The sequence below is a fragment of the Oryzias latipes genome, chromosome 15 (genome assembly GCF_053564925.1).
Source record: "Oryzias latipes strain Hd-rR chromosome 15, Olatipes_Hd-rR_3.1".
In the NCBI taxonomy this organism is placed as follows: Eukaryota; Metazoa; Chordata; class Actinopteri; order Beloniformes; family Adrianichthyidae; genus Oryzias; species Oryzias latipes.
The window spans coordinates 16,499,772-16,515,757 of record NC_136251.1 but is presented as its reverse complement, the minus strand read 5'-3'; the positions used below and the strand labels follow the sequence as shown (position 1 = coordinate 16,515,757).

The window sequence follows — 15,986 nt, the reverse complement described above, 5'->3', positions numbered from 1 at the left end:
CCTGCAGGTGGTCACATCAATTGGAGAACTGGTGGAGATGTGTTCCCCACAAATCCTGTCAGGATGGAGGCCTCTGTTTAGCGCTCTGAGGACTGTCCACGGTAGTAAAACTGAGACTAAGGACTACTTGCTGGGGGAATACTCCATGGGTAAAGAACATTAGCCAAGGAAAAGTTTGGAAATCACTACTTGTTGAATCAGATTATTATTTTTTATATTTTTTTCTCTCCCTTCATCTTTCCGTGTAGGGAAGTCTCAGGCGCCAGTGTTTGATGTCTTTGAAGCCTTCATCAACACAGACAACATTCAAGTTTTTGCAAACGCTGCCACCGACTACATCATGTGTCTCATGAAGTTCGTGAAAGGCTTAGGTTGGTCTCGGATTTTACCCGCAGAATTCCTCCCAACTGTATTACGTCTTCACTTCTTATGGATTTATTCCTCTCGGAATGAGAGCTCGGTTTGAAATTAGGTGCTTATGGTGTACATGCAGTGTTGGCATAACAGCTTTAATAGCTAAAATCAGTTTCTTCAGTTTGGCCTAAATCTTCTGACAAATGTGAATCGTTTGTTTTATTGATTCAAAATGACAAATCTTTGTTTTATAAGGAAGTAAAACATGTTTTTCTTCTGTTAACATTACAGTTTGTCTCCTAATTGCTTTCCATTGCCGCTGTTTGTGTAGGAGAGGTGGACTGTAAAGAGATTGGCGACTGTGTTCATGCGTCTGGCTACAGCTCCACAGACCTCTGCCTGCCTGCGCTCGACTACCTGCGCAAATGTTCACAGGTACGGCCCTGACTTTTGTGCTAACAAAAGAGCATGTTTATCTCCCTTGTCTTTTTTCAAAATCTAAAAAACTTGTGTTTTTTTTTTTTGTTTTTTTTTTTTATAGCTGCTGGCTAAAATATACAAGATGTCATCCAAACCAGTGTTCCTGGGGGCTCGGCTTGCCAGCCTGCCAATGAGATCTCAGGAACGATCCATCAGTAGCGAGGATGGGTTGGACAGTGTCCTTCAGGAGTTTGATGATGAGACAGGTTTGTGTGTTTTTTTAGCTGCAGACATTTTCATCAGCACATCATCTTCTAACAGCTGCTCTGCTCTTCTGCAGGTTTGATCCAGGTCTGGATTTTGTTGTTGGAGCAGCTGACAGCTGCCGTGTCAAACTGCCCCCGCCAGCATCAGCCTCCGACCCTGGAGCTGCTTTTCTCTCTGCTGAGAGAAGTCACTGCTGTACCAGGTGATGCTTCACACATCTATGACAGGAAAAAGAAATGGACTAAAAATAATAGAATTGATGTGAAGCCTATTGTAGATGTTGCCATGTTGGCCACATATAACCATATTTATACAGCATCACTGGTCGCTGAAAGAAATACCTTACAATCTAATGCCCTACTCCCTTTAGGTCCAGGGTTTGCCATCTTCTGTGTCATTCAGCTGCTGCTTCCTGTGATGTCACGATGGCTGCAGCGTAGCCACGGCGACCATTCTTACTGGGATGTGGCAGCTGCAAACTTCAAGCATGCAATTGGTCTGACCTGTGAGCTGGTGGTGGAACACGTCAACAGCTTCATCCACTCAGGTAAGACATGTCGGTGGGGGCAGGGAGAGCTACGCTATGCTTCTGAGCCTCTTCTGTTCTTTTACTGTGGAAATGTTCAGGTTAATTGTTTGTGGAATCGTAATTTCACTGCTGTTAGAGGGAAATTTTAACCCAGGCCTATCACTGGTTTGATAAATTACTTGTTTTTGTGAAGGAAAAATGGAGCACGATTGATTTGAATGAGGAAGGCTCAATTACACTGAATGTTTGTCTTCCTCACATGCTCGCACCCTCTTTATGGTGTGTTTGTGTGGGATTTGATATTTTCTGCAGATATTGGTTACGAGTCACTGATCAACCTGATGCTTAAAGAGCTCTTTAAACTGCTGGTGGCTTGCGTGTCTGAACCTGCTGAGACCATCTCCAGAGTAGGCTGCTCCTGCATCAGGTAATTTCATTTGACACTTCTTGAGGTGAAAAGTTTTCATACTAAGTACACTTTAGTCAAAAAATAAAAAGAATGTAGCCATTAAAACTATAACTAAGAAATATTCTTACTGTGAGTTAAATCCAATTGTAAAACACAACTTTAGTAGTCTTTTTTTTTTTTTTTCCAAGTACCTTCTCTGTTTTGGAGAATATTTCTATGGGTTCACATGATTTTAAGCCTGAATCATTACATAATATGTGCATTTTCTCTACAGTGGATTTTGTTCTTTAAACGAGAATATAGCTGAAAATTTTGAAAATGAAAAAACTGAAAGCACTAACTGGACTCTCGAAATACTAAAGAGCTTCCTTTTATTTGCCTTTTGAGGATTAAATTCTTCTTTGATGCAGATTCTGCTAAATCTTTGTGTTCATCCATAATGTTTGAACAACTTTCCTCAGATGTTCGTTTGTTAGTGTTTTACAAAACCTTAAGAGCTCTACTGCTGACTTTCACCAAGTAACGGCAATGGCAAAGAAAAAGGTTAGATTTATTATTGTGACTTTTACAATAACATGGAGAAATATTTCATTATAGAAAATGTTAAGTCCGTTTGATCCCATTTAGTTTGTTAATCCAGTGAAGTGGACTGAAGTGGAAAATGCTTTTTTTCCCTTTAAAAGGAAAGTGCTGTCATGTTATGGCTGGAATCTCCTGGTTGTCTTCTCTTCAGTGTGAGAAATAACCCAAAAGAAATACAAATACTTTGAAAAATGTGTTTTTCAAATTCCATTTGATGAAGGGTAAATAAATTAACTAAATAGAAAAGCATGATGGTCTTTAAACAACTGTTATCATTGTAAAAAATATTTTTATGAAATTGTCCTATTATTATTTAATTATTTGTAGGAAAGTTGTTATGACACATTGTTTCAGTTGACTGTTTTCTATTGTTTGTCATTTATTCCCAAAGTGGAGGCTTCTGACTTTGCATTTTGTGAATTGTTATACATCTACTTCTCACCTGTAGAGTATCCAAGTTACTCTGATTGGTTCTCGTGAAAACATTTCAAGTTTTAAACATCACACTGATGATCTAATTCTAAAAGTTCCCTCCATGAATATATAAGCTCCTTATAATATTTGTTTGGTAAATGAAGAGGGTTGAAGCAAAGTTAAGTATTTACCGAGTAATAATCAAGTAGCAAAAGTTAGTAGTGTTTATCTGTTTTTTGCCAATTAGTTTACAGTTATAAGCAATGTTTTAGCTTATATTATTTGAATAAGATGATGAGGCTACAAGTCCATTCACCATTCCAGCTCATTGGTTTCTCTTGCTGAAGGTACATCTTGGTCACAGTGGGTCCAGTGTTCACAGAAGAGATGTGGAGGCTGGCTTGCTGTGCTCTGCAGGATGCTTTCTCTGCTACATTAGAGCCTGTGAAGGTACGCACACGGACAATTTCATTTGAATAAAAAGCGTTTTAGACAACTGGAAATGTTCTTGCATAAAACGTCTCTTTGGAATAATGAACCAAATAATCCCTTTAGCATCTTGGAAGTCATCTGCAAGCCTTTGCTGCCGTGCTGTTCGGCCACATTAAGGCGTAACACTACTGTTTGACTTCCTAATTGGAAGTGAAATGTGCTCATGTGCTCTCAGACCCCGACAGTTCTCTGTGGGTGTGAATTACTGTACGCTAAAAATAATAACTTTTGCTCACAATATTAATTTTCTGCCTCCTTGCTGTCAAATGGGAGGATGAGCTTGTTGAGATAGAAAGTTAAAATAATGTTCGATAAAATTTTGGAAGGGACGTTAGAAAATTCCATATAAATAACCTATGATTTTTGAGGCAGTGGGTTTATTTCCTTTCTTTATTGTTTCTAAAAAAAGTTTACAAAAAAGGTTCATAATAGTTAAAAATCCCAGCTTACTCCTGAATTTAGTCTCGGCTTCTGTATTTCAGCCTTTCAGAGAATAACTGCTCAGCAGAGATGCTGCATCGGGCCCTTCACTGGGTGTGTGAGTGGGGGCATTTCTGCAGCAGCTGCATGCTCGACTGCAGCTAAGCAGCTTTACAGCTTAGAGCTTGTGTGGTTCAGACACAGAAGTGATGAGGATGACGACAATTTTACAAACCCTGACATTTTCTGTTTCAAAGATTCCCAGCAGACCATACTCACTTACGTTAATGTTCGGGTTACTGTGGTTTGTGACGTTTTCAGTGGCCAGAACCAAAACAGATTAAATCAAATCTAAAAAAAATGGATCAAGGGTTTTTCTAAACATGACCTTGATTGATACAAAAATCCTTTTTTTTTTTTTTTTTGCATCATATCGAGTTTTTAGAGCTTACTACTTTGTTTTTATCCCTAATAGCTTACATGGTGCACTATTTATGTAACTTCTTTTGCTGCTTAAAAATCCTTCTGTTGCACATCAGAGCTTTTTATAAGATCTTTGCACTACTTATATAACAGCAGTTAAAGGTATGTTTTTTTTCTACTGAGGTTCAGAAACAGTTGTACAAACATTTTGAACTTTTTGTGTTTTTTTAATGCCAAAATATTGTAATGTTTCCTTCTTTTCAACAGTTTAAGTCAGCAGTGACTTTTATAGACATTTTTTCATGCTTTATGCAACAATTATTGGTGAAGTATCCGTGTTAAAAATATTTAAAAAAATGTTTTGACAACCTCTAGTGAGCTTCCTTCCTCTCTGCATTTTTATTTCATCACACAGTTGTTGGGTATAACCACATGTTGACTTTTGTGTGCTTTTGACTGGCAGATGAAGTCTTTCACATGCAGCTTTTCATGATCACACATGGGAACATGTGTCTTTAGACTGGCTTTAAACCACAGCTGCTTTTGTTTATCTCAGATGCATTCAGGTCACACTATGCTCTGTAATTCTCTGCAATAGAGTACATTGATCAAAGGATCTATTAAGCAGGTGTGGATGAGTTTAACACACTCCCCAAAATGATCAGTTCCAGTTTCGGGCTTTACCAGTGAATGCTGAAGCTGCAAGGAATCATGGAATAGCAGTGTCATTTTCTATCACAAAAAAGATTAAACATTGCCTCAGGAAAGTATTCGGCCCCCTTGAACTTTTTGACTTTTTGCCACATTTCAGGCTGTAGACATAAAGATTTAAAACTGTAATTTTTTTTTTGAAGAATCAAGAAGTGGGACACAATCATGAAGTGGACTGAAATGTATTGGATATTTCAAACTTTGACAAATAAAAAACAGAAAAATTGGGCGTGCAAAATTATTCAGCCCCCTTAGGTTAATACTGCGAAGCGCCACCTTTTGCTGTGATTACAGCTGGAAGTCGCTTGGGGTATGTTTCTATCAGTTTTGCACATCGAGAGACTGAAATCTTTTGCCCATTCCCTCTTGCAAAACAGCTTGAGCTCAGTGAGGTTGGATGGAGAACGTTTGTGAGCAGCAGTTTTCAGTTCTTTCCACAGATTCTAGATTGGATTCAGGTCTGGACTTTGACTTGGCCATTCTATCTAGGGTTGAACGATAATATTGGATACCCATAATGTGAAGAAACTGGATCTGCTAGATAGGACTGTATTGATAAAATTATTAAGTTCGTACCCTGTCAGTTTCTTGCACACAGAAATGAATGAATAATGACTCAGACACAAAACTTAGCTTCAGTGAAGATTTACTCCGCACAAGAGGCACAAATTTGTACGAAGGGTTACAGACAGATGAACAGGGTTGCTGCATCAAAGTCCGAACAAATAAAAACAGGAAAATGGGCTTGGTATATAAACCCTGCATTTGCATATTCAGAAGATCACCCGATAGACCGTGGTGTGAAAAATCCACCCCCAGGTTGTTGCAAGTTAGATGTTCGAAGGTCAGAGAGCTTAAAGTGTCAGATCTTTATCACAGACATTTGCCAGAGCGCATACACCAGCACACACAAGATGAAAGGGGAGGATGCTGAAGGAATGTTACGAGACAATAGTCTTGGTTGTGCTTTGTAATAGAATTTTGAGATGATGATAATACATAGTGAATCAATTTTAAACCATTAATGTGATAAAATGTAAAAGGGAGTTTCTAACTATTTTGTTTCTAATTATTCCTAACACAATATCGGATACCGCTAATTATCGGCTGATAATGGACAGTATGACGTCATGCCGATAATTAATTTGCTGATAAAATGGAGCAATAACTAAAAGGTTTAACTGCCTTCGCTTTCTCAGTCACCACTCTGTATTTACTTGTGCCAGCAAAGTGTCACCCACCCATCCTGCAAGCTTCTGTAGCGTCTAAGTGACATCACTTCTCAGCGCCTGCGTTAGAGAGCTCTGTTTACAACATGGCGCAGCACTCACCCGTGTGGGTTTATTTTACCGTATCTGAGACTAATGACTCGCTCGCTGTTTGCAAAATGTGTTTGGCCACAACAGTATCTCAGATCTGCCTGGTGTGTTCCTTGTTCTTCATGATGCTCTTAAATGGACCTCTGAGACTATCACAGAGCAGGTGCATTTATACGGAAACTTGATTACATCCAGGTGGATTCTATTTATCATCATTAGTCATTTAGGTCAACATTGCATCACTTAGAGATCCTCACTGAACATTTGGGGAGATTTTGCTGCACTGAAAGTAAAAGGGCTAAATAATTTTGCACGCGCAATTTTTCAGTTTTTATTTGTTAAAAAAGTTTCAAATCTCCAATAAATTTTGTTTCACTTCATGATTGTGATCTACAAAAACTTACAGGTTTATATGTTTATCTTTGAAGCCTGACATGTGGCAAAAGGCTGAAAAGTTGTTTTTACTTTAATTGCAAAACAAAATCTTAAAAGTCCATTTGCATTTCATACTTATGCTCTTTACAAAGGTATCTGCTCTTCTGAAACCCGTTTCCTGGTTCTGCCTCCCTGTAGAACCTTCTGGCATGTTTCCACAGTGGATCAGACAGTTTCTCTGGAGATGCTTGTGAAGTGAAGGTTGCAGCTCCGTCTCGTTCACCTTCAGCTGAAGCAGAATATTGGAGGATCAAAGCTGTCGCTCAACAGGTCGGTCTGAAATAATGATAATGAAAAGGAAAATGCTGTTGGACACTATTTGATACTATTTTCTTCTTTATAAAACAAGCATTTCATGAGCAAACCTAAAATTAATCCTTTTTTTGCAATTGACTTTGTATTGAATTTGGGATTTAATTATATTGTTTTATCAAAATATTTTAAGATGTGCATTTTAAACAGACTGATTTATGTCAAGCGTGTATTTCTTTGTTTGCTGGTTAATCATGGCAGCATCTTGCAGCTTAATAGCATTGTTGGGTCTTTGTTTAGCTGAGTTTACAATCAATGGAAGGAATATTACAAATCCTAGCCCAGGAATGAATACTTTTGGAAGTGTGGCCAGGTTCCAAGTCAGTCAGTCAGCCAGCAAAGGGAATATCCCACCAAATTATGCATGTGGAAGGTAAGAGCATAAAAAAAAGAAGGTGCAATGAAACTGAAAGTTTGGGTCGCTTTGCTCTTTGGCTCCAGGTCTTCATGCTGGACACCCAGTGTTCTGCAAAGACGCCCAACAACAAGGATGGCTTTGAGCACGCTCAGTCCTGCGTACTCATCATCGAGCTCCCCTCCGACCAGCAGTCCAACGGACACGCTCAGAAGAGGTGGACAGCAAACATGCACTGAAGCATATTGGGTGTTGTGTTGAGTGTGTTGTGTGAGCTATATCCACAGCTTAATCAAAACTCATTCTGTATTTATCCTCTTTTCCTATTGGTAAAGCTGAGTTGCAGTGTTTGCTTCAAGATGTATACATCTTAAGTGATAATGTGTAAAGCTCAGTTTGGTCTAAGGCAGAGGTGTCAAACTCCAGGCCTCGAGGGTTGGCTTCCTGCTGGTTTTTCAGAAGTCCTGCTTTACCTGCTGCTGGTAACCGGCATCAGGTTTGTTTAATAAGGAGCTTCAATGCCAGGTTGGTTGGAAAACATTGGACACTGATCCTCGAGGCTTGGATTCTAACACCTGTGATCTAAGGTGAAGAATAAGGTGATTTTCCGAACCAGTTTTAATACCTTTTTTTCTTTCTTTTCTGCTGCTGTGTTGCAGGAAAATTGGGTAAGACTGTTTTCTTTTTAATAATCATCATTGTTATTTAAATGACTTGGCATTCAGTGACTTTATATCCTTCATGTTATTGAATCAAAGTTAAAATAAAGACTTAAAAAAAAAACATAAAGAAAGTCTGTTACAAACTGCTAAGATGCATATTTCTTTTAGAAATTACCACTACATAACTGAAAATAAAACAAAAAAAAGATTTTATTTTAATTTTGCATCAACATTTTAACTTAATCATATAAATGTGTGGTTGTAAAATATGTTGTCAGTATATGTACAGAAATGAAACGTAATGGTTTTGGAAAATATTCAAGATCACCTTTCTTTTTTGCCTATGTTACATTGTTGTCATTTACTAAATGCCACACGTGTTGTTGTTTTGTTTTACTCTTATGTACATGAAAGATGTTTTTTTAGAACAAGTTTGCAGGAGTTATATTAATTTTATTGCAGGAGCCCCTTATTAGCTAATATAAAATGGAGTCTTTGAGAATTCTCTGAATTTCCTCTGCACACACAGTTTTGATGGTATATGCTGGATGACAGACATTTTCAGGTCTCCTCAAATATTCTCAATTGGAATTAAGGCAGGACATTAACAGAATTGTTTTGTTGTTTTAGCTTTATACTCAAGGTACCCTTGGTCTTGTTGGAAGCTAAATTTCTATTTCCAACTACTGAGTTGTATAGTGTAGGTTACACCTTGTGAATAATTTATATATTTTTGCAAAAATACTCAATGTAGTTAAAGCTAAAAAAAATCCATACAAGGTCTCATTAGATCAAATGATTTTGTCTAACAACTCTACCATATAGCACACATTGGTGAGGGACTGAAGTGATGATTCAGTAACTTTCTCCCATGTTCAACATAAAGTTTAGCCATAGATTTGAATTTGAATTGAAATGAACTTTACTTATCTCAGTGATTAAAAGTGAAGAGCTTAAGTAAAAGAATGTCACAAAAAGGGTCTAAACACTAATTTCTTTTTCTATTAGATTTTGAACAATTTTTTTCAACTGAAACAGTTTCTTAATCTATAAAATACAATGACAATAAATAAATAAGCTCAGTAGTTTGAACAAAAAACCTGCTTTATGTTTAAAGGTCTTATATCATGCAAAATCCACTTTTATGAGCTATTAGGTATATTATAATGTTAATTCCTCACAAAAAATCAACCCCAATGCAGAGAATCAGTCCTTCCCAACACATGAAAACGAGTGGGTCTTCACCAGCTGACATAGAAAAGGGATGAATATCCCTTTCCAGGAAGAGTCTGTGCTGCCAGACTAACACATACACACACTTTCTCCGCGGAGCTAGCTGTGATCAGCAAAATGGGGTGAAAACATGGGTGAAACACAGACACGCTGCTGAGGCCGACTCTAGGTTGCCGTCATGAAATGGGCGCCACCCACAAGGAGTGAAAGTCTGTGCCTCAGAGAATGAGTTGTCTTACTTCCGGGTTGGAAAATGAGCTGCAAAAATAACTAATATTTCATTTTAATAAAATGTTCTTTAGTGTGTCCAAGGTAATATATTATCATAAATATGAATATAGTTTACTCTGAAAGGCCTTAAGAAAAGCATGACACAGGCCCGTTAAAATGGATCCAAATACTTCGCATTCATACTATCTTTGTTAAAACTTGATAAAATCTCGGGTATTAAGTGTGGTTTACCTGTGTTTCAAATGTGACATTGAGCTTAAAAATGATTTAGTTGAAATTATTGCTTTTATGTTTGAGATGGACTTTTTTCTAAAATATGTTATCATAAAGTTCATCTGGTGGGGCTCTTTTCCCAGATGCATTTATACACAGACGGGTAGGCAGACTGTAGTAATGTATTCTGACAGTGTTTTTTTAACAATGTGCAGGATCCCGTTCCGGACCATCGTGGTGAGCTTGCTCTCCCACCAGGTTCTTCTGCAGAACCTCTATGACATCCTGCTGGAGGAGTTTGTCAAACAGCCTGAAGGAAATGAAAGAGTCACTCCTGTGACCTCTGACCCCAGGAGACCCACAGCAGGCTTCCTGCGCTACATCTCTATGTCTAATTTAGCCATGATCCTGGATTTGCTGCTCGACTCTTACAGGTTATTGCAACACAAAAAAGTCAAATAAGACTCATCTATTTACCTTTTGAATCTCTGAAGGTAAATTGAAGGAATGCAGGATATTTTTACATGTAGCTCATGGGAGCTCTGATCTGTTTGCAGGACGGCTCGGGACTTTGACACTCGTCCTGGGCTGAAATATCTGTTGATGAAGGTCTCTGGAGTTTGTGGAGCTGCCAACCTTTATCGGCAATCTGCCATGAGCTTCAACCTGTACTTCCAGGCCTTGCTTTGTGCCACGCTGAGCCAGGCTGAAAGCATGACCGCACAGCAGGTGGGAAATAAGCTTTTTACACATTAAAACGATTACAGTTGTTTTATGAAAATCCTGCCATGAGTACATTTGGTTGTTTTGTTGGGACTTCTGCTCACTTTAGAGCACCCATGTTACTATCAACAGCAAATTTATTCATGACGCATTTAAACATTTTTTTATTTTATTTTTTTATTTTATAATTTGTGCAAAAAAATTATTTTTCATTTTAAAGATTTTCTAAGGTCATATTAAAATGTCACCTTTTGGTCAAAATGGAAATACCGTAGTTAAAAGCCCCACTTCAATCATCTTTTAATCTTTTACAAAAGTGTTCCATTGGTCTTTTAACAATCTTTAACCAAAACTAAAAAAACCTGTCATTTTCTAGGACATAGTTTCTGCAGAGTGGCAGTAGTTCATTAAAAAATTTGCCTCTTCATAATTAGCAATTTAAATGTTATTTGTGTGTAGTTCAGCATTTTATTTTTCTATCTGGTGTCTATTGACAGTAGTATGCTTTACTGCACCCACCTATTATGCATGGTTAGTGCAGTATGATGGGAAATTGAGTTTGTAAAAGTATAAGTCAATTTAACAAATAGTATATGGATGAACTTTTAGCAAGATCTATCAAACACTTCAAATTATAGTTATGATCTTTCAAGAGTCTGCTTGTTTTCACACACAGGTATGTCTTTCCCCTTTTCTTTCCAAAACTCTTAAACAAATAGTTTTCTCTGGTTTTTAGGGATAATCTTGGAGAAAAACGGATTTAAAAAATACTGATGTATGATGATTTAGTAGTAAATATAGAATATTTAGTACTGTCTATAAAGAGTTACTGATTGAAACGTATTTTTCTTCCTTTTTGGGATTGTTTTTTTTCCAAATGTGTATTTTTTTATGTTTTAAAAAAATGCTGAGAAAATTAGTTTAGGGATACATTTGCAAAAAAAGGAATGAAAAAAGGATATTGATCAAATGCCAATTTTAAAAGGAGGGGGTGGGCAGATTTAAGATTCTTCTCAACTAGAACTGTGATCGTTGAAATCCGCCATTGAGATTTAGTTTTTTATAGCTCAGTAAAAGAATGTGTTACAAGCGTGTCGTTTGTCTCAGAAAAATTAAGCGTCAGACTTTGTTCTAGAGATGAAGACTGGACCGTATCTTGGCTCTAAAACAAAACTGTGTCTGGAAAATTAAAAATGCAGCATTCTCTTGCTTAATACCTTTAGAAAAATGCCTCTATTTCAACATTTTTTATGTGTTCCTCGAATATTACATCTACGCTTTTATGTGTTTGGTAGGTGTAACCAAGACTTTCAGAGCAGGTATTCAGTGTGATAATTGTCTCTAAAATAACCCACTAACATTCCAGCTCACCTTTTATATAAACCATTTGGTGATCACATTTTAACCTCTAACTGAGGACCATGTAGCGACTGTAGCTACAGCTTCTTCCATGATTTCTGTTGTCTTTGCATTGCTTTTGAAGCCTTCTGTTGTTTTCAGGTGAAAAGGATCCTTTATGAAGATGAAGAGGGGAGCTCCGACTCATCTCATCCTGGTTCTGCCTCCTCGGAGGATGAAGACATTTTTGAAGAAACGGCACAGGTGACACACATTTTACAGACACAGGACCATTCTGTTTAAAATCAGTGTGTAAACCTTGTCTCCTCCTGCAGGTGAGTCCTCCTCGTGGCAGAGAGAAGCGCCATCAGTGGCGGCCTCCCGTCACGCCACTCGGTGTACAGCCACTTGGGAGTGCAGACTGGGCCTGGCTGGTCAAACGCCTCTACAAGGTGTGCATGGATCTGTGTAACAGCTACATCCAGATGCACCGGGACTTGGAGAGCACGCTGGAGCAGTCCCCTCTGCTCAGAGGAGGTGCCGGAGGGGGGACAGAGGCTGTGTTCTTCCTGCCTCTTTTCCAGTCTGAAACACCCACGCCAACATCCCCAGGCGGACTCTCGATGAGTGGAACGCCTTCAGAGGACGGGGGTTACAGATGTCAGTCAGCAGACCTGGGTGCAGTGTCGCCAGGAGACATGTCTACCCCCAGCCCAAGATTCAGGTTTGTAATATAAAATAATCTTAATCTGTCTAATAAAAGCTACTGGAAAAAAAAAACTGTCTCTTCTGTTTTCACAGCTTCACGGGTAGCCTGCCACACCACTTCCGGACAGGAGGAGAGAGGAGGGAATCCAACATCACAGGGAGCTCAGTGGGAGGGACTTCTAGTAGCTCTGGGCCAGGACGAAGAAAGGAATGGTGGGAGAGCGCCGGAAACAAACTGTATACCATCGCCACAGACAAAACCATCAGCAAGCTGATGATGGAGTACAAGCGGAGGAAACAACAGCAGCAGCAGCCGCAGCAGAGTCACCTCAACTTGTACATGAAGGAGCAAGGGCGAGGAGGAGTAGGGGCGGCAGGAGGAGGAGGGACTGTTGGTGCAGCAGAGAGGAGGGCCCCAGAGGAGCCACAGACGCCCCCACAAAGGCCACAGCAGCTGGTTGATCAGCAGGGTCCCCATCTGAGGCATTCAGTCAGTGCTGGCCCAGAGGTGCTGAGGCAGGAGAAGAGGCCACGGTCAGGATCCACCCTCAGCTCCCACAGCATCTCACTGAGGGATTCTGAAGCTCAGATACAGGTGTGTATCAGAAACAACACTTCCAAAAAAATTAAAAGCTGCACATTTTCTTTTCTATAAGGCAGGTACTGAAAAAGTACCAGCCTCTGCCTGTTTTTATTTTTTTATGGCTTAAAACGGCATAATTATAATCTAAAGACCACTGGGAACGTTTTTACAATAGATGAAAAGATAATTGTAGTGTGTCTTTAAGCTTTCTTTGTTTTTCTGAAACTGCATAACAAGTCGGTGTTTTGAAATTGTCTCCTTTTCTTACAGGCGTGGACCACTATGGTCCTAACACTTCTGAACCACGTTCTGGCTCTGTCAGATTCCTCCTTTCTGGCGCTGCAGCCAGTGCTGTACCCCTGCCTGAGCCAGCTGTCCTGTCATGTAACTGACCCTCGCGTCCGGCAGGCGCTCCGAGAGTGGCTGGGCCGGGTCGGCAGACTCTATGACATCGTTGTGTGACACCCCTGCGAGGACCTTGGAAAAAAACTTAAGGAGGCAGCATTCACTGAAGGATGTAAGCACACGAAGTGAGAATTAAGTTTGAAAATCCAAGCTGGAAGAATATGGGCTTACAGACAGCGATAGATTTCCAATGGTACGTTTTCTCACAGTTTCTGAAAACTGGGTGGCAAATTTGCTAATGCTTTAATCTTATTGTCCCAGTACAATCATGATGTGTGTTTTTTGGTATCCAGTTGCATTTCTCAGAGCTTCGTTGCATTTCTCGGATAGGCACAATCCACCCCTGTTTATAGAAAGCAACGACATTTCTCCTGCTGAACATCATTCATTCTCTTCTCGTCAGCGCTTCTGTATTCTGCAGGAAGGAGGTTATTTTTTTTACCAGCTTTTCCGTCAAAGTAAAGCAAGTGTCCTGGTTGTGAAAAATGGCAGTTAATTCCTTCATCAAAAGGAGGTCACAACATCTAAGTCCGAAGATGTGCTCATTTGATTTATTTGATTGACAGCATTTTCTTTCTCTGTCCAAGTGAAGCTTTAGGCCTGATTCATAATCTGATTGTTTGCATTTCTCTCTCAGTGAAAGATTATTTTCCAGATGCAGTTTTAAATCTCCTGCAAAGTCAGCATTTCTCCTTCTGAATGTCTTTATCAATAAATCTTCTACTATTGGGTATTTATTCAAACTTATGTGTGTTTTGATGATCTGTTCCAGCTGTTGATTCATGTATGATTATGTGTGTCAGTGGACACTTTGTTTAAATGATTCTTTTTTCCTATTGGAGACATCTTGTCTTTTATGATTTCTTCTGCTGTAATTGGCAAACAAACATAAGATTACTGCTAGTTTTGCTGCTTTGAAGCAGCACCTTTTAGAATTGTATTACTGGAGTTGTATTTTGAAATTCAGAATATTTAAAAAAGGCATAGATTCTTCTAATAACTCTGGGATAATGAAGTGTCTTCTTTTTATAATCTTAAATTTGCACCTTAGCCAATTAAGCCACAAGGTTTGAACTAAGCCTTTGAATTTTCTACCCAAATTTGAAGTCGTCCAAAAGTAACAAATGTTGAAGTTCCTCAAATGACCATTAGAGGCTGGTTTCATATGTCGCCACTTACCCTAACAGCTTCATCATGAAGCCATTTGGATAAGAAGACAATAAGTCCAGATGTCATGACCCAACTTCAGGACATGGAAGAATAAGAATCTTTGACATATCTCAGTTTATGGTTTTTTCCCTTTATTTTAAATGAATGACAACAGAAATGACTGGATTTTTGTAAATAAATCAGCTGTTTTAGCTTTATGGAAGAAGGTCTAGTTTGTCCATAATTATGGGTGAGCTTTTGCTACTAAAAGATGGGTGGGCATAAAAACGTGAAACGTATATTCCTGCTTGAGTTAAGATGGCCTTTTTACCTTTTAGACTACAAACGTCAGAAATTAGTAATCCAGTTATTGTTTATGCTTGAGGCGAATGTATTTATTTATATTTCAAAGTAAATGATGAATCCATAATTAATTTCCAATCCCCGCACTTTGGAAGGACCAAAATGAAGAAAGAAAAAATCACAAAACATAAGAATCTAGAAATACAAACTCCTGCACAGAGTCCTGTTAATTTTCTAACAGAACTGTTTTTTTTTAATGAAAACTCTAGAGAATACATTATAAAATCCTATTCCTCCTATAACCATTAAGAACATTTTAATTTATTAGTATTTTAAACAATATGGCTGCAGTAAAAAATAAATTTCAGGCTGCTCTGACCATCTTTTTTATGTTCACTTTAGCACAAGTTGTGAATGATAAGAGTATCAAACTGATGCTGAACTCATCATATTGAGGGCAGGGAGGATGGGGCTTGTGATGCTTTTAAGAAGATTTACTTTTTTTTTTTTTTTTTTAACCTACATTGACCACCCGTGTTCTGTTTCCTTCATTTTCCTTCTGGCTTTGCCGCTGTCCTCTCATTGAAAGTTTTCTGCTTTTCTCACACCAACACTGCAGTGAACCACATATTCATGTTGAGAAGATGGTTATGGATTCACCATTTAAAATCTACATTGATATTTTGACTGTCAGTTGTACACAGCTCTGGTGGCTTGTGACCAAAATGAATAAAAACCAAAGTGATCCCAGGAAGATGCACTAAAAAGCCTTTATCTTTTTCTTAATACTCAACTTTTGTCTTTGAAGTAAGATCTTTTAGAAAAACATTTGTAGTGTTCTATATTTTCTATTTTTTTTGTGAAAAAAAGAATCCTGTGTCATGTAGTTACAGGTTAATCCATCAGGAAGCAGATACATCTTAACAAAACTTTCTACATGCAAGTGTTTTGTCTTTCTTTTATATGTCTGACAAAAAAAACGATATTAAACCGTTG

At 38.4% G+C, this 15,986-nt stretch overlaps 1 protein-coding gene across 4 annotated transcripts in view; it reads left to right on the top strand.

Annotated features, from left to right (window-relative positions):
* Positions 1-15,757, top strand: part of arfgef3 (ARFGEF family member 3) — a 36,012-nt gene extending 20,255 nt beyond the window's left edge. For 3 of the 4 annotated variants that reach the window (XM_023963249.2, XM_078932480.1, XM_078932482.1), the window contains 17 exons: positions 8-149; positions 249-371; positions 686-789; positions 896-1,040; positions 1,115-1,243; positions 1,412-1,588; positions 1,883-1,997; positions 3,323-3,425; positions 6,914-7,045; positions 7,529-7,659; positions 8,102-8,110; positions 9,997-10,215; positions 10,339-10,510; positions 12,005-12,106; positions 12,178-12,566; positions 12,644-13,145; positions 13,404-15,757. In XM_023963249.2, coding sequence (XP_023819017.1) covers positions 8-149; positions 249-371; positions 686-789; positions 896-1,040; positions 1,115-1,243; positions 1,412-1,588; positions 1,883-1,997; positions 3,323-3,425; positions 6,914-7,045; positions 7,529-7,659; positions 8,102-8,110; positions 9,997-10,215; positions 10,339-10,510; positions 12,005-12,106; positions 12,178-12,566; positions 12,644-13,145; positions 13,404-13,595 — 2,886 coding nt within the window. In that variant the 3' untranslated portion in view covers positions 13,596-15,757. The remainder of the gene's footprint in view (positions 1-7; positions 150-248; positions 372-685; positions 790-895; positions 1,041-1,114; positions 1,244-1,411; positions 1,589-1,882; positions 1,998-3,322; positions 3,426-6,913; positions 7,046-7,528; positions 7,660-8,101; positions 8,111-9,996; positions 10,216-10,338; positions 10,511-12,004; positions 12,107-12,177; positions 12,567-12,643; positions 13,146-13,403) is intronic. The other variant, XM_023963250.2, reaches the window with a different exon arrangement.
* Positions 15,758-15,986: the final 229 nt, after the last annotated feature.